Here is a 22,282-nt window from a genome sequence, read left to right on the forward strand (position 1 = left end):
TGTGCAAAATTTCAAAAAGCATCTGGAAAACTGGGATTAAGGATGGCACCAAATAAAATGCATCACACATGCATGATATGTGAGAAATCTCCTTAGACCATGCTACCTCCTTCCTTCTGAGTATACCCAGTTTTAATTGCTCCACATTTTGTATCCTCAACTGCTGGCATCCAAGCTCTGGAGTTCCTTTCTAAATGTTCCTGCCTCTTAACCACTCTTCCCCCTTGTAAAATGCCCCTTAGAGTGAGCTTCATTTCAGTTTATTTCTTCCTGGGTCAACATCAGAGTCTGTTTGATAAAGTTCCTTTAAATTACCTTGAGTTGTTACCACAATAAGGGCACTGGATAGGTTGGGGGTCACATTGCAGTGGGATTACTAGAGTGAGAAAATGAAGGGGGAAAAAATACAGGAAGTTGGAGAAATTCATATTCATGTCATCAGGTTGGAGGCTACCTGGACTGAACATGACATGTTGCTCCTCTAACTTGCGAGTGGCCTCATAATGGCAGAAGCGGAGGCCAAGGACAGACATGTTAGAACAGGAACGAGGATAGGAATTGAAATGGTTGGCCACTGGGAAATTCTGCTTTTTATGGAAGGAGTTGAGATGCTCAACAAAGTTGTCCCCCCAATCTACAGTGCATCAGATCTCACTGATGTAGAGAAGGTTGCACCAGATACAGTAAACGACCCCTACAGATTTGCAGGTGAAGTATTGCCTCACCTGGAAGAACAGATTGGGGACCTGAATTGATGTGAGGGAGGAGGTGAATGGGCAGGTGTAGCATTTGTACCACTTGCGGGGATAAGAGCCAGGAGAGGGATTAGTGGGGAAGGACAAATGGACAAGGGAATCACGGAGGGAGCAGTGGAGAGTGAGGCTGGGTTTAAGATGTGTTCCACCCCAGCAGCATCCATACAAGCACTGATTTAAGACTGATTTAAACACAGCATCAAATGGAATCAATCCCGAACGAGCCCCCACAATTGTGACCCTCAGGCTCGCCCACTTGTGTTTGTCTAGGGGAATCAGCCTTCAGTCCCGCCAAACTGGGTAATCACATTTGTGTGAATGCCGTGTAATGTACCCCCAGTTACAAACCCACAACGTAAAATATCAGACAGTACGCCATATGCAATTAAATTATAGACTTTATGAATCTTAATCTGAATATAGGGTTAGTAATTAAAATAAACAAAACAAAAAAAAGGGCCCAAGTCAAAGACAAAGTCCCCGTTGTTGCTCATTCAGTAGTCATTCGTCCACCATCGATCTCCTCCAAACGTTGCCGACCTTTGGACCCTCAGATCCCAGTCCACTCCGTCCAGTGGTCTACCAGGTCTCTCCACACGCGTCTTCCCTCTTCGTCTCTCGACAAAAGACCGCAAAAAACCCGGCTCCCAAACACACAAAGAACAACATTTCTCCCATTGGATAGCCACTGAATTCCAAAGCCCCGTTATCTCTAGTCATAACTCAAACATTGCCGCTACAGAGAAACCATTACCTTAACAGTGGAACATTGCATAGAAGCCATTACATTAGCCTTAGCAGTGAAACCTTACAGTGTGTTACAGATGTGCTTGGTGGTAGGGTCCCTTTGAAGATTGTGGAAGTTGTGGAGAATGATGTGTTGGATGCGGAGGCTCATGAGGTAGTAGATGACCAGAGGAACTCTATCCCTGTTGTGGCAGAAAGATGGGGTGAGCGCGGATGTGTGGGAAATGGAGAAAATGCAGGTGAGGGCAGCATCACTGATGAAGGAAGGGAAACCCCATTCTTTGAAGGAGGAGGACATATCTGGTGTTCTGGAAAGGAAAACCTCATCCTGGGAACAGATGTGGCAGAAACAAAGAACTGGTATTTTTACTGGAGACAGGGTGGAAAGGAGTATAGTCAAGATCACTGTTGGAATTGATGGGTTTATAAAAGATACCGGTAGACAGTTTGCCTCCAGTGATGGAAACAAAAGAGATGGCAGAAAATCTTGGAAACCAAGGTCTATTATGAGTAATCTTCAGAAGTATGTAATGTTAAAATTAATGACCCAGATTGTGCCAACTGCTGTCTGGAACTTCTGGAAATTTGCTCATCAGTGTCATTGTGTCATGGGTTTGCATGCTATAGTGCACAGGAACGTAAATACAGAATATGGTTTCAGGTGTATCAGAAACAGGTTTAAAAATTATAGTCACTATTATTTTGGGTTTCATTTTTGTTTGCCTTTTTAAAAGTTTCTGTAAATACTGGCAATCATTCAAGAGTTCAGTTCCCATTCTTCATTTGTGAAACCTGATGTGAATGTGAACAAATGCATCAAACAAAATGTCAAGTCTTTACCCTTTCCAAGAAAGTTTAGTGCAAAATAATCAGAATTGCCAACTTGACCTTCTAATGATTATTCCCAGGTTATTGATATGGAAGAGCAATCTGTGGCCTAATTGTCCATGATTCTTTTGGGTTATTTTTGTTAACTCATGCTAGAGATCAATCCTGGAAACGCTTCCTGCTCTGTCGGATTTACTGCACTGCCTTTATTTGGTAGAATTTCAGTATTACTGATTTGTCATTAACAGAAAGTCTGAGCATTACCTGTGTTTTCTGTGTTTAATGTGTATTCTGTATGTTTGAATTACATACTGTATTTGCTGTCATTGCTTTGACTGGACTGCTTTTTGGGAAGAATATTAATTATCTCCATTTATACATTAAAGGCCATGGGAATTTACAGTGCCCTCAATAAACCGGAGACCATGAAAGAGAAACTGACAAGGGATGCTGCTGATACTGATGAATCATCACTAGCCAGTGGAAATTGAACATTTTATTCAGACACATAACAACCTGAGGTTTCAACTGAATAACAAATGAAAATTGAAATTGCAGAATTTCGCCAATTCTGACTGTTCTGAGATGAAGATATGTTTCATTCATGACACAGCCAATTTTATACTCATAGAAGAATTGATATCGTTGGCTGCCTGTAGCTTATATGCCTTCTGTTGAACTCCATCATGGATATAAGAAAAAAATAGTAGAATTGATTTGGAGGGATTTGTAAAATTTCCTGAAAAATGAATTGTTTAATAATTTCTTTTTCAGCCTCAAAAGTAAATGTTTGTGCTCTTGGTATTTTTGTTTTGTCATGTAATTATTCATATTGTTTTCAAGTGGGGATAAAAATTAACAGTTGTATTTGCGATGATCCAAATGTGAGATGTTAACCTCGGTGGGAGAGGGTTTGTGTGTAAAGGAGAAAGTCAGAAAAATGGAAAGGAGAAACAAAAGGTACTATTTGGAATAAATGTGACTAATATGACAAATCAGATATAATTGTGATAAATGTATGCAATTAAAATACACAGAAAATTTAACATGATGCATTACAGCAAACGTATTGCAACTCTTTTTTTCAAATTTTAAAACAGGAAATGATTTATAGTTCCAAAACAAATTAAAAATGAGTGTTAATACAACCATTGTTGTATAACAGGATATTTACTTATGTTGCATGTTTGAAGTAATTTAAAAGCCCATTCTTTGAAATATTACAACTGTTTATTTCTGACAACCTGGTGTTGGTATGAGACCAATACTCAATTGTCTGGGCTATGAATCTGGATCAGCAAGTTTGAATTCCATCACAGCAGCTGAGAAGTGAGTGCTGAGGTAATTAATTAAATGTGAATTTTAAAGGAGTTTTAGTAATTGTTTCTGCTAAACTATGAGTTTTTTTTGTCAAACTCTTCAACAGAAAGTAACCTTGCACATTGGCAGAATCTGCCTGTGAATCATGATCTGGCAAATGTATATATTTTTTCTTTTATTAGATAATACTTTCCTCCCTTCTCAAAATGCATCAATAGCAGCCTGCAAACAGGCCATCTGCTCACTCTTGTGGTTTAAAAGTAAGCAACGCAGCATTGGAGAGAAAGAAAAAAATTACTCAGATTGTGCTGTTGCTATAGTGTGGTTGATGTTTTACTGTCAAGTGTTTTATATTGTACAGGATTTTTAATTGGCTTTTATCTTTGAACAACTGGCTGGCAGACATAATTTCAAGGTAACATTTGTAAAAGACAGATTAATACAAGAATATTCCTGAGGGCATTATATTGAGCTCATCTTGCCACCTTCACTCTGCACCAATGAATTTTCTGGAATGAATTATTTGGTTCACATGTAAGATTTAATGGCTAAATCTGGCTTGTTGAAGTGCCTTACGTCAACTAGTTTGAATTATATTAGCATCTGCATAACCTTTCATCCTGTCCAACACATTAGAAGATGTACAAATTGAATTTTCTTTGCCAGTAGTCAAAAAAATGTTTTGAACTGATTATTAATCTTAGAATCTTAGTAGGATTGATATTTAAATGTTGAGAATATAAATACTTAGTACATTCTATTTACTTATCAATTTAATAAATTAAAAGCAATTCTGTATCAACTGCAGGCAGATCAAAATTTGCAGTAGAAATAAATGTCTAAGGTGTAAATTGAGATGAAAGGTTTAAGATCCGTGGGCAGTTGGCCATGATACAGAACGAGTAGGTTGAAGTTCTGTTATTTTAATTTCGCTTGAGTTCCAAATCTTTGCGCCAAATAGAATTAACTCTTTTCTTTGGCTTCCTAGAACCATAGAACATTACAGCACAGAAACAGGCCTTTTGGCCCTTCTTGGCTGTGCCGAACCATTTTTTTTGCCTAGTCCCACTGACCTGCACCTGGGCCATATCCCTCCAAACCCCTCTCATCCATATACCTATCCAAGTTTTTCTTAAATGTCAAAAGTGAGCACGCATTCACCACTTCATCTGGCAGCTCATTCCACATTCCCACCACTCTGTGTGAAGAAGCCCCCACCCCAATGTTCCCTTTAAACTTTTCCCCCTTCACCCTTAACCCATGACCTCTGAGTTTTTTTCTCCCCTGGCTTCAGTGGAAAAAGCCTGCTTGCATTCACTCTATCTATACCCATCATAATTTTATACACCTCTATCAGATCACCCCTCATTCTCCTATGCTTCAGGGAATAAAGTCCTAACCTATTCAACCTTTCTTTGTAACTCAGTTTCTCAAGTCCCGGCAACACTCTTTCAACCTTATTAATATCCTTCCTGTAATTCGGTGACCAAAACTGCACACAATACTCCAAGTTCGGTCTCACCAATGTCTTATACAACCTCACCTTATACATTCCTCTGGGAGAATGTTTTAGCTAAGAACTCTAAGTAATGAACTTGAGTTGTTATCCTTTCCTCATAATACCTTTGTTCCAAGTTAAATCCTCTGTTCACAGGTTTTCTGTTTACTGAATTTGAAATTGTATCTGATCTAAGTTTTAAATCTGACCAATATCATATTAACTTTTCTCAATCCCCATAATTTTGGGAAAAAGAGGTCACCATTTTAACTTGGCAATTGTATGTAATAAATGGTAATAAAATATAATATAATTTATTATATGGATCACTGCTAGAATAATCAAGAATAGAAGACAATATATGACACAACCAACTTTATTTAAACCCCAAAGACAAATCCTTAATAAATAGTTTATTGCTGAAAGTGTTCTAATTAAATAACTAACACAGTAATACATTTAGTTTACAACTGTCTGCATTAAAACCTTAAGAAGAAATCTCAGTTGAATTGTCTTTCTTGAACACTATAGTTATCAGAATACATCAATATCTGTAAGCTAATTCTGTGTCTGAGGGCCATTTTAGTGCGAAATAACATGACAACAAAGTTTTAGTTGTGTAGATGGAGATCTTTTCACAATGAATTTTGTTCCTATTTCAGTTCTGCCTTTTTATTTCAAGCTGTCACTGCAGTGACTCGTAATGCATTGTCATCCAAGTTTGCTCCAAATGAAAGAGTGTGGTGATTATGGTGACTGATTGAAACTTTCCTCTGACAGCTGCAGTTATCTTTACATTTTTGCCAGTACTTCAACAGTGCAAAGATAGCGTTCCTTGCATATTTCGGGATTGTTGGTAAAGGAGCGGTTGTTTTATGGCAGAAGAGTTGAAAACTTAAATTTAAATCTTAAAAAAGCTCAAGTCTGTTACAGTAACCATGAAACTGCACAGCTGTTGTGAAGCCATTCTGATTCACTCATATCTGCCAGAGTAAGAAATCTGTCGTTCTTACTCAGCCTAGTCTATATTTGGGGATAGTGAATATGTTCTGATATTGCCAGTGATGGGAAAAATATAGAAAATCCTCTAATCAATATTTAAAGATGTTCATATATGATGATCCCATGTAACACATCTGAGAACAGTTCTCCACCTCTAACATTAGCTGGCATTCCTTGTTTGCAAGTATATTTCATTAAATGTTTGGTATTTGCTACCGTTACCCTATAATGACAGAAATTTCCTGGGTCCTGAATCTTTATTTCTGAGGAAAAGGTAATAAATGTTCCTCACATTATAAAATACTTTGACTTAAAATGAGTTATAATGGATTACACCAGATATACGGTGTAGATATTAGTTTAATATTGTCACATGTACCAAGACTAGTGAAAAGTTGGTATTGCAAACTGTTTGTGCAGATCAAATCTGCATAAACTGCATTGAGGTAGAATGAGGTAAAACAGTTAACAATGCAGAACAAAGATATAGAGAAGGTGCAGTTCAGGTAAATAATGAAGTGCAAGATTATAATAAGGCAGATTGTGTGATCAAAAGTCCACCTTATCGTACAACAGGCCTATTCAAGAGACTGATAACAGTGGGATAGAAGTTGTCCTTGAGCCTGGTAGTACATGCTTTCAGGCTTTTGTATATTGTTTGATGGGAGCGGAGAAATGTGTGATTCAACCTCATGTGTCCATGCCATTATACTGAAGTTTGCTTGGGTATGTTATGACCTTCTGAATTCCATATTGGCTTCAACAACTTCAGGTAACTACTTCCTCTGTTTCCATTAGAAGGGGACATTTTAAAATATGCCTTCTTGGACAGTATGAGAATGGCTCAGTTTTCCTCCACATTCACACAGCCTGACTTCATTTCACATAACTTAGCCTGTGCACGCATACTCACACCTACCCTCACGTCATTGCTTTGATGAATGTTCCCTCTGACTATCCTAGGTGCAGGTGACATTTGCAATTTATCCTCCGAGTAGCCCTGACATAATAATAGTAAGTATTTATCCTGAGTGGAAAATTCTTTCATTACAGCGGCAACATTTAAAAACACTCAGCAATGTGCAGGCTTGACTAATTATAAAAATATGCACAATAATAATTTACCAATGCGCAACGTACAAAATAATAAAAGAGACTATTGTACTATGATTTGTGTTCTCCTGTGTTTCTGGAGAACTTGCAGACAGGGAAAGCCAGCTAACGTTAGAGGTGCAGAACTGTTCTTGGATGTGTTGCATGGCATCATTATATATGAACACCAGGACATCTTTAAATATTGTTTAGAGGATTTTCTATACTTTTCCCCATCACTGGCAATATAAGAATATATTCTCTACCCCCAAATGGAACACACAAAGCAGTTAAAAGCATTTGGATGGGTCTGGATGCAGATGCACACCAGGCTGAGTAAAGATGAGATTTCTTATTTTGACAGTGAATCAGAATGGCTGCACAACAGCCTCGTCGTTTCATGGTTACTGTAACAGAGTCAAGCTTTTTAAATTTTTATCACATCACCTTATCACAGATGCTTCCTTTGTTCTGGTCATCCTTTCCACATCCTCTCTGCAACTTAATACTAATTTGTTTTTTTACTTTCCCAGTTCTGATGAAGCCTGACCTGAAATGTTAACTATTTCTCTTTCCACTGATACTATCTGGCCTGCTGAAACATCACAAGTGCTGAATATTATAGTTATTCATTTAATGGAGCTAGTTATGAAAAACAATATTCTAAAATGATGAGAATGAATGTTAATTCAGAAATTAAAATCACACTAGAACAAAACCTATTTTAAAAAGGAATGGACTGGAATAGTTATAATGAACAAAACTATTATTTTTAAATTTCAAAAGTGAAAAGAGAACAAATTGGTGTCATTCAGAAAGTAAATGAATTGCTGTTCTAGTCCATAAAATGACTAACAAATGTTTTACAGATGACATGCAGATGGATTTTAATTCCTTTGAAAAGAATCTGAAACAAAGCTACATGTAAGAATGGTGCAACAATTCCCTCAAAACTTTAGCATCCCTATATATTTCCCTTAGTTTTTCATACCCTGCTAATAACTGTGCATTATGCAAAACTGATCTGATTGACATTCTGATACAAATATTACTGAGATGTAATACCTGTGCAGCTGGATGCACCATACAAAAGTAGTGTGTTCAAACTATTGAAGTGATATGTTGTGACTTTATAACCACAGGCTTCTACATGGTGATGAGCTTGGAAAAGCCCAGTTGTTTCATTAAAGAGTTTCATTTCATCTTGAAGTAGAAGCTATAATCAGTAAAGAACAAAACTAATTTGCCCTGAGCAAAAAGTGAAAAAAATTAATGATTGTAGAAATATAAACAGGCAAAGTCAACAATGTGGTGCTGGCTCCAAAAGCCTTGGCTGATCTTTCCTTCAAGTTACAGCATCAACTGTTTCTACATTTCTATTTATAGTAGAATAGAGTTGATGATTCAGCCTTGGAAATTCCATGGATTCTCTAATTCTACAGGGAATGAAGCAGAGTATATACTGTACCTATTCTGGCCTAATGTAATTCTAATCGCATACCAACACCATGAACTCTTAAGTGTTCTCTAAAAAAATTATATTGAGGCAGTCATTTGTATTATACTGAGCTACTAGGGATGGAAAATAGATGTTGATTTGCCCTCCCCAACATGAGATACCTTCACAGTAGGGCTGCAGTGGTTCCAGAAGGCTGTTCCTTACCATCTTCTCAAGGCTTATTGGGAATCCAGAATAAATTTACAGAAGAAACACTCAGGAGGGATGTGTGGAGACATGTTTATATCTAGCATGTCGTGACCTAGTATTTGCTGCTTTCTCTCTCTCTTTTTCTAACCTCATCATCCCTTCCCTCCCAAATTCTGCCTATCCATTCCTGCTCCATCTTTCTCTCTTCCTTCTCCTCTCCCATTAATAATTAAGGAACTGATGTTTTAATTAAATTATATATTTTTTCCAGCTGCATCTAATTTCCACTTTTGCTGGTAGCAGATAAATAACTGCATCGAAGGTACAGTATTTATGAATCATTAAAGATTGTGATTAGTGTTGTAGCAAATACAGATGTACAAATTGTTCAACCAACACACACAAAATGCTGGTGGAACACAGTGGAGGTCAGGCAGCATCTATAGAGAGAAGCACTATCGACGTTTCGGACCAAGCCCCTTCGTCAGGACTAACTGAAAGGAAAGATAGTAAGAGATTTGAGGGGGGGGGGGAATGCAAAATGATAAGAAAAGACCGGAGGGGGTGGGGTGAAGCTGAGAGCCGGAAAGGTGATTGGCAAAAGGGATACAGAGTTGGAGAAGGGAAAGGATCATTGGACAGGAGGCCTAGGGAGAAAGAAAGGGGGAGGGGGGAGCACCAGAGGGAGATGGAGAACAGGCAGGGTGTTGGGCAGAGAGAGAAAGAAAAAAAGAGGAGGGGTGTTAAAATAAGACTGAGTCATACTGCATACCAATGTTTCAACCTCTTTGTGAGAGCTGCTAGAACACAGAATTCAATTGTGAACATCATAAAACAGCATTGTTGGGTTCCTTGTGTATCAACAATGAAATAGACAATGTCAGTTCCATTTGTATGGACAGGCTGCAAATTCTCACAGTTCTCATGGTATCGCAGAGCAATTGTAATCCATCCAGCTCTTAAAGGGACATGAATCAAAGAGACTTAAAGCTCTTAAATAGTACATGATAGGGAGGGAGAGGGAAACGGGAAATGGTTAGGATGGGAAGAGGAAGGGGAGAGGGAGTGAGGGATAGAGGAAGTCAATGTTGAACAGAAGGGACAATGAAGTAAAACGAGGAGAAAGGAGGCCACAAATTCTAATTCATCACCATATGCTATGTATAAATGTGCAAATGTATATATTTTAAACATGAGAAAGACACAATGCTGGAAGAACTGAGCAGGCCAGGCAGCTATAAAGGAAAAAAAGAGCCGATGTTTTGGGCCAAGACGCTTCATCGGTTCCTCTCCATAGATGCTGCCTGTCCTTCTGAGTTCCTTCAACATCTTATGTGACCTGTATGTTTTGTTTTGTTAACTTTATTGCTGATCATCAATTACCCTTGAGAAGATATTGGTTAGCCACCTGTTTGAACAATTGCTGTCGTTCTTCCTAAGGTCCCCCAACACTGCTGTGTGGATGGCATTCCAGTGGTGATAAAGAATTAATATATTTCCTAGTAAGAATGGTACATTTGGGAGGGTAACGCCCAGGAAGAGATGTCCATACGCCTGTGGCCCTTGTCCTTGATGGTGGTAAAAGTTTTTGGTTCGGAAGGTGCTGCTGCAGTAGACTGGGTGAATATTTTTTCAAGGATACTCACCAATACCATTATCCCACAGTGATGAAGGGAATGACTATTCTGCATGATTGACGAAGTGCCATCAAACAGACTCAAAGTTCAAAACAAGTTAATTATTGAAGTACAGATACGGCACCCTGAGATTCATTTTCTTGTGGGCATACTCAATAAATCTATAATAGAATAATAACCATAATCGAACCAAAGAATGACTACACCAACTTGGGCATTCAGCCAGTGTACAAAAGACACAAACTGCAAATACATACATAAATAAATAAATAAGCAATAAATATCAAGAACGTGAGATGATGAGGCCTTGAAATTGAGTCTTCAGGTCTTGGAACATTTCAAGAGGCCACACTCAGGTTGAAGGAGCAAACCTTCATTCCATCTGGGTACTCTTCAACTTGATGGCAGTGATCACCAATGTCTCTAACTTTCACTATAGAAGCTGGTCAGTTTTAGATGTCTTGCTGAATCCTCATAAACTCTCAAGGAACTGGAGGGATTGCCTTTATTTCTTTGTAATATTATTTACTAACTAGGCCAGGACAGCTCCTACAAACTAACACCACCAAGGAATTTTAAATTCCACCACCCATTCTCCGATGAGGACTGGCTCAAGGACCTCTGGTTTCCTTCTCCTGAAGTCAATAATCAGCTCCTTGGTCTTGCTGACATTAAGAGGTTGTTTTTATGGCACCACTATGTTAAATGTTCTATCTCCCTCCTATCTGCTCTCTTAATGGCAAGGGAAAAGTATTCCATCACTCTGTCATGTCTGTTGAAAAGGTGGCAACACCATGAGAAATCATGAGATAAATCACTTAATACAACATACCCCCTCCGACCTGCTCTTTTCGATACCATGTACGTACCTGATCAAGCTGAGGTTCTGCTCAGTGGAGATGCTCATGATATTGATGGAAGAGTTCTTGGTAAAAATGACTCATTGAATATCAAGTTAGGAAATCAATTCTATCACATTCTTATCTCATCTCTAGTAAGGTGAAATGGCTCCAAGAATCTGCTATGCAAAATTAAGCTATGCTCTTCAAAGATCTTTCTTGTCTGTGTTGTTTGCAATCTATCTTTGCTGGGACATTATGTTGACCTTTGCTTTACCACATCTTCCACAGTCTCAAGTCTGACTGGCATCTACCTGACAATGTACAAAATTGCTCAGGTAGGCACAGGTTACTCCAGGAATTTCTCAAAGCAGTGCCCTAGCCATAACAAATTACTATCAAAATCAGGTTTATTATCACTTGCAGATCTTCTGAAATTGTTTTTGGTGGCATCAGTATCATGCAAGACATAAAAAATTATTTTAAGTTATAAAAAAAAAGTGCAAAAGAGGACTAGTGAGGTAGTGTTCATGGATTAATGGGCTGTTCAGAGGGGTAGAAACTGTTGAGTGTATGTTACTCATCCCTGATGGTAATAATGGGCAGAGGGCATACCCTGGATGGTATTGTTCTTAAAGATGGATGCCATCTCTTGAAGCAGCGCCACTTGAAATGTCCTTGATGGGTTTTGCCCATGATAGAGCTGAGTTTAGGACTCAAGCCACCATATTCAGGAACTTCTACTTCCCGTCAACTATTTGTCAACTGGCAATAAAACTTCGTCCAAATCTCTAAAAACAAAACTGTTAAATGAACTCGCGACCCCAAATGTGGGCAATCCTTTCCCTCCCCAGATGCTGCTCGATCCACCCAGTTGCTCCGGCGGTTTTTGCTCCATATTGCTGCATCTGCAGCCTCACACATCTCTCAAAATAAAGACCACCCCCATACCATTCGCTCTTGCTGCGTTGGTGTGTTGGCGTTCAGTAATTGAAAAAGCTGCTCTCATTCATTCCCCTCTGAATAGAGATGCAAGCCCTCCTCCTGCAAGGCAGAAACTCTTCGGACAATGTGATGAGGCGGCTGCGAAAAGCCCTTGCGTCTATTTGTGGTTGTCTCAGCACACACAAAACGCTGGGGGATCTCAGCGGGTCAGGCAGCATCGGTGGAAGTGAATAAACAGTCCATTTTTCGGGCCGAGACATTTCATAAAGGCTGTTGTCTGGGTGGTTTGTATTTGTCGCTGTCATGGGACGGGAAAAGACGGGCGTCTGTCTCCCCAGGCAATAATTCCCATCAGCCGTGCATCTGCGAGTTCTCCGGACAAATCCAGGTGGTTGGAGGCGCCGCTCGCTAGAGCCCCAGGTGGCGCTGTAGCGGCGCTGTTGGAGGAGTCCTCCTCGGGGCCGCCGGCCGGTGGAGCGGCGCTGTTGGAGGAGTCCTCGGGGCCGCCGGCCGGTGGAGCGGCGCTGTTGGAGGAGTCCTCCTCGGGGCCGCCGGCCGGTGGAGCGGCGCTGTTGGAGGAGTCCTCCTCGGGGCCGCCGGCCGGTGGAGCGGCGCTGTTGGAGGAGTCCTCCTCGGGGCCGCCGGCCGGTGGAGCGGCGCTGTTGGAGGAGTCCTCCTCGGGGACCGGCTGCTGACCGCCGCCGGGAATGCGCGAACGGCTGACTGGGAGCGAGCTGGTGTGTTGGTTGGGGAAGTGACCTTGGGGATTACAAAGTCCGGTGCCCAGGTACTTTACAAGTCCGTCAGCTCGTCTCCCTGGAGACGGAGGGGCTCTGTGGTTGCCCCGCTGCTTTGATCGTGAGGGAAACACCGTTCACCACGCTGACGTTTGGCGTCGTGCCCGCCCCGCAGTTCGGCTCCACCGCACACCGGGACCTTGAACGGTGCCCGTAGCCTTCCAGGCGTCGTCATGTCGAGGATGGTGACCGTGCTGTCCCTCTGCTGGACTTGCCTGCTCTTCTGCGCCGGCCTCGGGCTCTTCCTCAGCGGCTTCATGCTGGTTCGGCTGGAGCTCCGCGGCCGCAGCTTGTGTCAGGACGCACGGTTCTCCGGTGCGGCGTCCTCCGCTCGGGCTTCAAACTCCTGCTGGATGCCGAGGCGCTTTGCCAAAGCCGTCGTGCTCGTCATAGATGCTCTGAGGTTTGACTTTGCCAAGTACGACCCAGGAAACAAGAATCCCAAACCGTACGAGAATAAGCTCGAGGTGATCCACCAGACTGTTGCTTCTAAACCCCAGCATGCTAGACTTTTCAAGTTCAGAGCTGATCCGCCCACAACAACAATGCAGAGGATTAAAGGGATGACCACTGGTACTTTACCAACCTTCATAGATGTCGGCAGCAACTTTGCATCTCCGGCAATCGAGGAAGATAATTTGATTCAACAATTTGTGCAAAATGGTAAGCTTGAAATGAACTGAACTAGTCAATAGTTTCTCATTGATATCTCTCACTGAGGAAGATTTGGATTCGATAGGCGTGTTGATTTTGATCAGTCCGCCGATTGGGTCGATATGGAAAACGTTGCTAAAAACTATGTAGGCTACATCAAACTCACTGGCCTTATCAAACCCTGGTTATCTGCAAAATTCAGTCAAGTTAGTCTGAACTGACATTCCCATAAAGAGGTCAAGCTGACTGTTGCTGCTTTCAAGGTGCCTTTCTAAATGAAGATTTACACTGTTCCTAATAATTCCAATAATTTTATCATTGTTGTTAAAAGTCTAGCCTGACACTACTTGCAATATTCTCATCTCCCTCTTCAGTGTTAAAACCTTAATGTTTCTTAATACTTGGCACCGTATCTCGAGCTGGAGAGGATTTGAAAATGACAGTTGGCCTCTGCAGTTTTCACCCCTGAAATTTTTAACTGTCTGGGATGAATGCCATTGGGCCTTTCTATTTATTAATGTGGAATTGGACAAAACCAAAAATGTTTCATTTTTTTTAGTTTGTAGTTTATAGACAATAGGTGCAGAAGTAGACCATTCAGCCCTTCGAGCCTGCACCGCCATTCTGAGATCATGGCTGATCATCTACTATCAATACCCGGTTCCTGCCTTGTCTCCATATCACCTGATTCCCCTATCCATAAGATACCTATCTAGCTCCTTCTTGAAAGCATCCAGAGAATTGGCCTGCAGTGCCTTCCGAGGCAGTGCATTCCACACCCCCACAACTCTCTGGGAGAAGAAGCTTTTCCTTAACTCTGTCCTAAATGACTTAACCCTTATTCTCAAACCATGCCCTCTGGTACTGGACTCTCCCAGCATCTGGAGCATATTTCCTGCCTCTATCTTGTCCAATCCCTTAATAATCTTATAAGTTGCAATCAGATCCCCTCTCAGTCTCCTTAATTCCAGCATGTACAAGCCCAGTCTCTCTAACCTCTCTGCGTAAGACAGTCCAGACATCCCAGGAATTAACCTCGTGAATCTACGCTGCACTTCCTCTACAGCCAGGATGTCCTTCCTTAACCCTGGAGACCAAAACTGTACACAATACTCCAGGTGTAGACAGATGTCATTCAGAAGTGGCTTCATTGACCCATATGTTTTGGTCATGTCCCACTTTACATAACTATTGGAAGGACATATTTGTTACCATTTCCTCAATTTGGAATATCGATTTACAACCTCATTTTATTACTGCAATTTTTCGTATACCAAATGAGGATGGTAATCAGTTTTCTCCTTCAATCAGACGAATGATTGCTTTTGTAACATTAATGGCCAGAAGGTCTATATTACAAAATTGGAAAGAAGTAAATCCTCCTACCACGTCTCAGTGGCTTTTTCAAACTATTTCTTATCTGAGTTTGGAAAAAATTAGAAGCACTATTTTTGACTCATCAATTAAATTTGAAGAAACTTGGGGACTGTTCATTCGACATTTTCATATGAATTAATTTGGCCTTTTCCAGACCTTCTCTCTGCTTATTATTGTTCAGGTATGGAGTTCCGGAGTTCTTTGACACTATCATATATTTATAAACTTTTATTATTGCCCATGTTGTTTAGTTTAGTGTTTTTTTTCAATATATATTCTCTTTTATATATTTTCAAATTTTTTTTCTTTTTCTTTTGACGATTATTTTTGTTTTTTTTCATATATAATTATATAGACTTGATTGATTAATGTACTTTTTTTTGTTGATGTTCAATAGGATATTATTATCTTATTATTAATGTAATTTCAAGTCTATTGTATTCATAACCTATTCATTATTATGTTATTTTTTTTATATTTATATGAAACTCAATAAAAAGATTGAAAAAGAAAAAAAAAGAAAGAATCCTCCAGGTGTAGTCTCACCAGGACTCTGTACAAATGCAAGAGGATTTCCTTGCTCTTGTACTCAATTCCCTTTGTAATAAAGGCCAACATTCCATTAGCCTTCTTCACTTGCTCATTCACCTTCAGTGACTGATGAACAAGGACTCCTAGATCTATTTGTATTTCTCCCTTACCTAACTCTACACCGTTCAGATAATAATCTGCCTTCCTGTTCTTACTCCCAAAGTGGATAACCTCACACTTATTCACATTAAACGTCATCTGCCAAGTATCTGCCCACTCACCCAGCCTATCCAAGTCACCCTGAATTCTCCTAACATCCTCATCACATGTCACACTGCCACCCAGCTTAGCATCATCAGCAAATTTGCTGATGTTATTCTCAATGCCTTCATCTAAATCGTTGACATAAATCGTAAACAGCTGTGGTCCCAATACCGAGCCCTGTGGCACCCCACTAGTCACCACCTGCCATTCCGAGAAACACCCGTTCACCGTTACCCTTTGCTTTCTATCTGCCAACCAGTTTTCTATCCATGTCAATATCTTCCCCCCAATGCCATGAGCTTTGATTTTACCCACTAATCTCCTATGTGGGACCTTATCAAATGCCTTCTGAAAATCGAGGTACACTACATCCACTGGGTCTCCCCTGTCTAACTTCCTGGTTACATCCTCGAAAAACTCCAACAGATTAGTCAAGCATGATTTACCCTTGGTAAATCCATGCTGGCTCGGCCCAATCCTATCACTGCTATCTAGATATGCCACTATTTCATCCTTAATAATGGACTCTAGCATCTTCCTCACCACCGATGTCAGGCTGACAGGTCGATAGTTCTCTGTTTTCTCCATCCCTCCTTTCTTAAAAAGTGGGATAACATTAGCCATTCTCCAATCCTCAGGAACTGATCCTGAATCTAAGGAACATTGGAATATGATTACCAATGCACCTGCAATTTCTAGGGCCACCTCCTTTAGTACCCTAGGATGCAGACCATCTGGACCTGGGGATTTGTCAGCCTTCAGTCCCATCAGTCTACTCATCACTGTTTCCTTCCTAATATCAATCTGTTTCATTTCCTCTGTTACCCTCTGTCCTTGGCCCATCCATACATCTGGGAGATTGCTTGTGTCTTCCTTAGTGAAGAGGGATCTAAAGTACTCATTAAATTCTTCTGCCATTTCTCTGTTTCCCATAACAACTTCACCCAATTCATTCTTCAAGGGCTATCACTGCTATCTCGATATGCCACTATTTCACCCTTAATAATGGACTCTAGCATCTTCCCCACTACTGATGTTAGGCTGACAGGACGATAGTTCTCTGTTTTCTCCCTCCCTCCTTTCTTAAAAAGTGGGATAACATTAGCCATTCTATATCCATACAGTTTACAGTTTATCCATACAATAATTGACTCTTAATCACTCTTTAGTTACGATCTTCACACTATGCTCTCTCTTCCATAAAACTAGTTCCAAAGTATTAAAAATCTCTAAAAGACCCTCCTCTTAGATACCCACTTACTGCGGTAACTAAAATATACTTTTGAAACATCTTTGTATTATCTTTCAAGTTATTTATTTATTGAGATACAAAACAAAGCTGAATAGGCCTTAATGGCTCTTTGAGCCATTCTACCCAGCAATCCCCCAATTTAATCCTAGCCTAATCATGGGACATTTTACAATGACCAATTAACCTACCAACCAGTATGTCTTTGGGTCAGAGTACCTGGAGGAAACCCACACGGTCATGAGGGGAATGTACAGACTCCTTACAGGCAGCATCAGAAATTGAATCTGGAATGCCAGTGCTGACCACTCACCTACTGGACCGCATGTGTCACTATTTTTTTCACGCTTCCTTTTTCTTTCCGAGTTTCCTTTATATTTTAACCCCTGCACTTTGCAGTCACTTCAAAGACCTTTTGTTGAATTTACCAGTGGTGTGCCTCAGGGATCTGTTTTGGGACCCCCTCAATTCGTGATTTTTATAAATGACCTGGATGAGGAAGTGGAGGGATGGATTAGTAAATTTGCTGATGACGCAAAGGTTGGTGGTGTTGTGGATAGTGAGGAGGGCTGTCAGAGGTTACAGCGGAACATCAATAGGATGCAAAACTGGGCTGAGAAGTTGCAGATGGAGTTCAACCCAGATAAGTGTGAGTGATTCATTTTGGTAAGTCAAGTATAATGGCAGAATATAGTATTAATGGTAAGACCCTTGGCAGTGTGGAGGATCAGAGGGATCTTGGGGTCCGAGTCCTTAGGACACTCAAAGCTGCTATGCAGGTTGACTCTGTGGTTAAAAAGGCATACGGTGCATTGGCCTTCATCAACTGTGGGATTGAATTTAGGAGCCGAGAGGTAATGTTGCAGCTATATAGGACCCTGGTCAGGCTGCACTTGGAGTACTGTGCTCAGTTCTAGTTGCTTCACTACAGGAAGGGTACGGAAGCCATAGAAAGGGTGCAGAGGAGATTTACAAGGATTTTGCCTGGATTGGGGAGCATGCCTTATGAGAATAGGTTGAGTGAACTTGGCCTTTTCCCCTTGGAGCGACAGAGGATGAGAGGTGACCTGATAGAGGTGTACAAGATGATGAGAGGCATTGATCATGTGGATAGTCAGAGGCTTTTCCCCAGGACTGAAATGGCTGACACAAGAGGACACAGGTTTAAGGTGCTAGGGAGTAGGTACAGAGGAGGAGTCAGGGGTAAGTTTTTTACACAGAGTGTGGTGAGTGCGTGGAATGGGCTGCCATCGACAGTGGTGGAGATGGATACGATAAGGTCTTTTAAGAGACTCTTGGATAGGTACATGGAGCTTAGAAAAATAGAGGGCTATGGGTAACCCAAGGAAATTTCTAAAGTAGGAACATGTTCGGCACAGGATTGTGGGCTGAAGGGCCTGTATTGTGCTGTAGGTTTTCAATGTTTCTATGTATCTCTGAGTGCCAGACATAAATGTAATGTTCCTTTTGCTTTGTGCTTAATTCACATTTGTCATTTGGGGCTGTGGGTTTGGCAGCTTCATCTTTTTCTTTGATGGAAGCATTATCCTGAATACCCAAGAGTATTATCCTGGGAAGATTTCTTCTTCTAATACTGACTTCAGGTAGATGCTTTCAATCTACTTCTGCTAAGTCAATTGACAGTCAAGTCAAATCACCCTCTTCCCAGTTTGGAGCCTTTGTTCTTACATTCTCTATGACCTTGCTCTAGTTACTACCATGAAAGTGGTCTCCCACTTGCACTCCTTCCATCTCCTCACCTCATTCTCTGAAACAATTTCCAGTATTGCTCACCCCTGTTATTGGACTTCCTACATACTGACTGAGAAGTTCCTCTGAATGAAGTTCAGGTATACCTTTCACTCTTCTGTACATTTCATACTGACTTCAAACTTGTTATTAATGTTGAAATAATTGAACACATACCACCTGACTGAAGGTCAGCTTCTATTCAGCTGTTATGAGACTAGTAAATGGCTCCTTTGGAGGATTGAACGGACTTGACCTCACAATCTAACTCATTAAGATCTTGCACGTTATTGAAGCTATAGCTATTACTTGTTCTCTGTAGTGTTATATTTTGTTCTGCATCTGTAATTGGCAAGCTTTTCTCTGTACTTGGGTATATGTGACAATAGTAAACCCCATGCAATATGCTAGTGCTTTTACAAGTCAGAAATTTACCTACATATTTGTTCTTTTTTTTAACCTTGGACTGTTTAGATTTGTAAAACCATTGCAAGTTGTCTTTTTTTGCTTTTCAATTAAACCCAAACACCTTCTTAGATCCTTCTCACAGCTTTGTTTCTTTAAGTTATATTGTTACCTATTTTAATCCTTTTCTCTGTCTGGTTTGAAAACTCTGCAACCGGAACACTAGCTGCTTTTCTTGTCCCAATCTAAACTATGCGAGTAATAGCTAGAATATATATTCTGTGCCTTCAGTTTGTTTCCTTATCCCCTACCTGCATTGGAATTTATGCCATTACTCACAATGAGACTGCTTTATCATCTATTTTCTAACCTTTGCTTATTCTATCTTTCAAATTTGCTAATTTTCTGCCTGCCCTCTGCATCTGTTTTTTTTTTCTTCAGAATTTATGTTTAGGCATCCTATTCCCCTGTCAAGCTTTATAAAACCCACCAATGTAATTGTCTGAAAGGATATTGGTGCTAGTCAGATTGAGTTGCAGCCTCTATGACCTGGACAAACCCTATTATTAATCCCAAAAATCTAAAGCAATACTTTCTGTGGCATTTAAAATTTTGTGCTGTTAAATATGATTGAAGTGTTTATTATTATTTTCCTCAAAAATTATTTTAAAATGCATTTGCAAATAATACACCCCACTTGCTTTTCTAAGTTAGGGTTATGAATACATAAGACGTAGTGAAGGCAATGAACAATATTGACAATAAGCAAATACTGTTGGCCCTCCTTATCGGCGAGTTCCACATCCGCGAATTCAACCAACCGCGAATTGAGAAAACCCAGAAGTGCTCTTCCAGCACACGTTGTTTGAGCATGTAAAGACTTCTTTCTTGTCATTATTCCCTAAACAATGCAGTGCAGTCAGCCCTCCTTATCCGCAGATTCAACCAACCGCGGATCGAGAAAACCCGGAAGTTCTCTCTCCAGCAATCGTTGTTTGAGCATGTACAGACTTTTTTTCTTGTTATTATTCCCTAAACAATACAGTATAACAACTATTTACATAGCATTTACATTATATTAAGTATTATAAGTAATCTAGAAATGACTTAAAAATGCAAGCAGTCCCCAGGTTATGAATGAGTTCCATTCCTGAGTCCGTCTTTAAGTTGGATTTGAAGTCGGAACAGGTACATCTGGAATTATTTAATGTCAGTTAGTCAAACGTTTTTCTTAGTATATAGTACATATTTTACCTTTCTATGCATATAAAACACTTAAGAAACATACGTATTTCAATAATTTAACCACTGCGTTGGTTAGCTTTCGTCGGGGCAGGGCCTTTCACATGCTCGATTGAAATTGTTATGATCGATGACTGACTAGCCTAACGCTTTTCCAATGACCGATGGCGTTTCACCGCTTTCTGATCGCTTTATTACTTCCACCTTATTTTCAATCATGATAGTGATTATTTTCGTGAACAGAAACACTGCGGATTCAGAGCTGTACCGCCAGGTCCTAGTGTCCATCGCACTGAGTCAGGTTAAATAAAGTCTGGGGTTCCGCTGGGTCCTAAAGAACAACGCACTGAGCCAGGTTAAATAAGGGACTTGAGCATCCACGTTTTTTGGTATCCGCGGGGTTCTCAGAACCAATCTCCCGTAGATAAGGAGGGCCAACTATATAACAACTATTTTACATAGCATTTACATTGTATTAGGTATTATAAGTAATCTAAAGATGATTTAAAGTATACAGGATGATTTGCGTGGGTTATCGTGGATTGGGATTGAAAAAAATCGGAAGTCTTCTTACTAAGTAAGTTGGAATAGGTACATCTGGTATTATTTAGCGTCAGTTAGTCAGACATTTGTCTTAGTATATAGTATATATTTTACCTTTCTACGCACATAAAACACTTAAGAACGTTATGTTAACTTAATTTACATAAGAGTGAACTTCTCCCAATTAATAAAGAAGCACAAGAACTAACATTTCATGATCTTCCTTTTAAAGTAGTCCATAATCAATTTACTTATCTTGGAATTACAGTCACAAGGAAGTTTAAAGATCTCTTTCATGAAAACTTTGCCAACCTTTCATATGCTATAAAACAGAGTCTGGTACAATGGTCACCTCTATCTATGTCTTTGGTCGGTCGTATTAATGTTGTTAAAATGTATGTTCTCCCCAAATTTTTATACCTATTTCAATCTATCCCAATTTTTATTCCTAAATCTTTTTTTGATTCCTTAGACTCTATTATTTTGTCATATCTGTGGCAGAATAAGCGCTCTAGAATTAATAAAATCCATCTCCAAAAATCTAAAAAAGAGGGTGGCATGGCTTTACCTAACGTTCGTTTATATTATTGGGCAGCTAATATACGTTGTGCTACTTTCTGGTCTTTCTTCCATGGCCAACCCGAGTGCCCTAACTGGGTGGTGATGGAGCTGAGCTCCACTAAAGAATTATCTATCTCTGCACTTCTTGGCTCTGCACTCCCTAGTAGTCTGCCCAGATCAATAGCTAATCCTCTTGTTAGACACACTTTGCGTATATGGACTCAGATCAGGAAATGGTTTCCAGGGGTTTTCTGTTTCCAGCCCTATTGCTCATAATCACCTTTTTTTACCTACTACATACGATTCAGCATTCCAGGTTTGGTATAGGAAGGGCATTAGACATTTTGAAGATCTTTTCATTGATAATGGCTTTGCTTCTTTTCAGCAGCTCTCTGTTAAGTTCAATCTGCCCAATGCTCATTTTTTCAGATATCTCCAAATCCGACACTTTATTGCTCCTTTAATTCCTAACTTCCCTGAAATGCCTACGAAAAATGCTATGGACCTATTTCTTTCCATGAATCCACTAGGTAAAGGCTTAATATCAATCATCCGAGATAAAATAGCGGCCTTACGACGGGCCCCCATGGATAAAATCA

The 22,282-nt window shown here is 40.2% G+C and overlaps 2 protein-coding genes across 4 annotated transcripts in view; both read left to right on the forward strand.

Annotated features, from left to right (window-relative positions):
• stoml2 (stomatin (EPB72)-like 2) overlaps positions 1-3,478 on the forward strand; it is a 44,906-nt gene extending 41,428 nt beyond the window's left edge. The window contains exon 10 of the mRNA XM_059989469.1: positions 2,717-3,478. Within this exon, the coding sequence (XP_059845452.1) occupies positions 2,717-2,821 (105 nt within the window). The 3' untranslated portion in view covers positions 2,822-3,478. The remainder of the gene's footprint in view (positions 1-2,716) is intronic.
• A 135-nt stretch (positions 3,479-3,613) lies between these two features.
• pigo (phosphatidylinositol glycan anchor biosynthesis, class O) overlaps positions 3,614-22,282 on the forward strand; it is a 65,596-nt gene continuing 46,927 nt past the window's right edge. For 2 of the 3 annotated variants that reach the window (XM_059989467.1, XM_059989468.1), the window contains exon 1: positions 3,614-13,771. In XM_059989467.1, coding sequence (XP_059845450.1) covers positions 13,282-13,771 — 490 coding nt within the window. In that variant the 5' untranslated portion in view covers positions 3,614-13,281. The remainder of the gene's footprint in view (positions 13,772-22,282) is intronic. The other variant, XM_059989466.1, reaches the window with a different exon arrangement.

Source organism: Hypanus sabinus, chromosome 14 (genome assembly GCF_030144855.1).
Source record: "Hypanus sabinus isolate sHypSab1 chromosome 14, sHypSab1.hap1, whole genome shotgun sequence".
Lineage (NCBI taxonomy): Eukaryota > Metazoa > Chordata > Chondrichthyes > Myliobatiformes > Dasyatidae > Hypanus > Hypanus sabinus.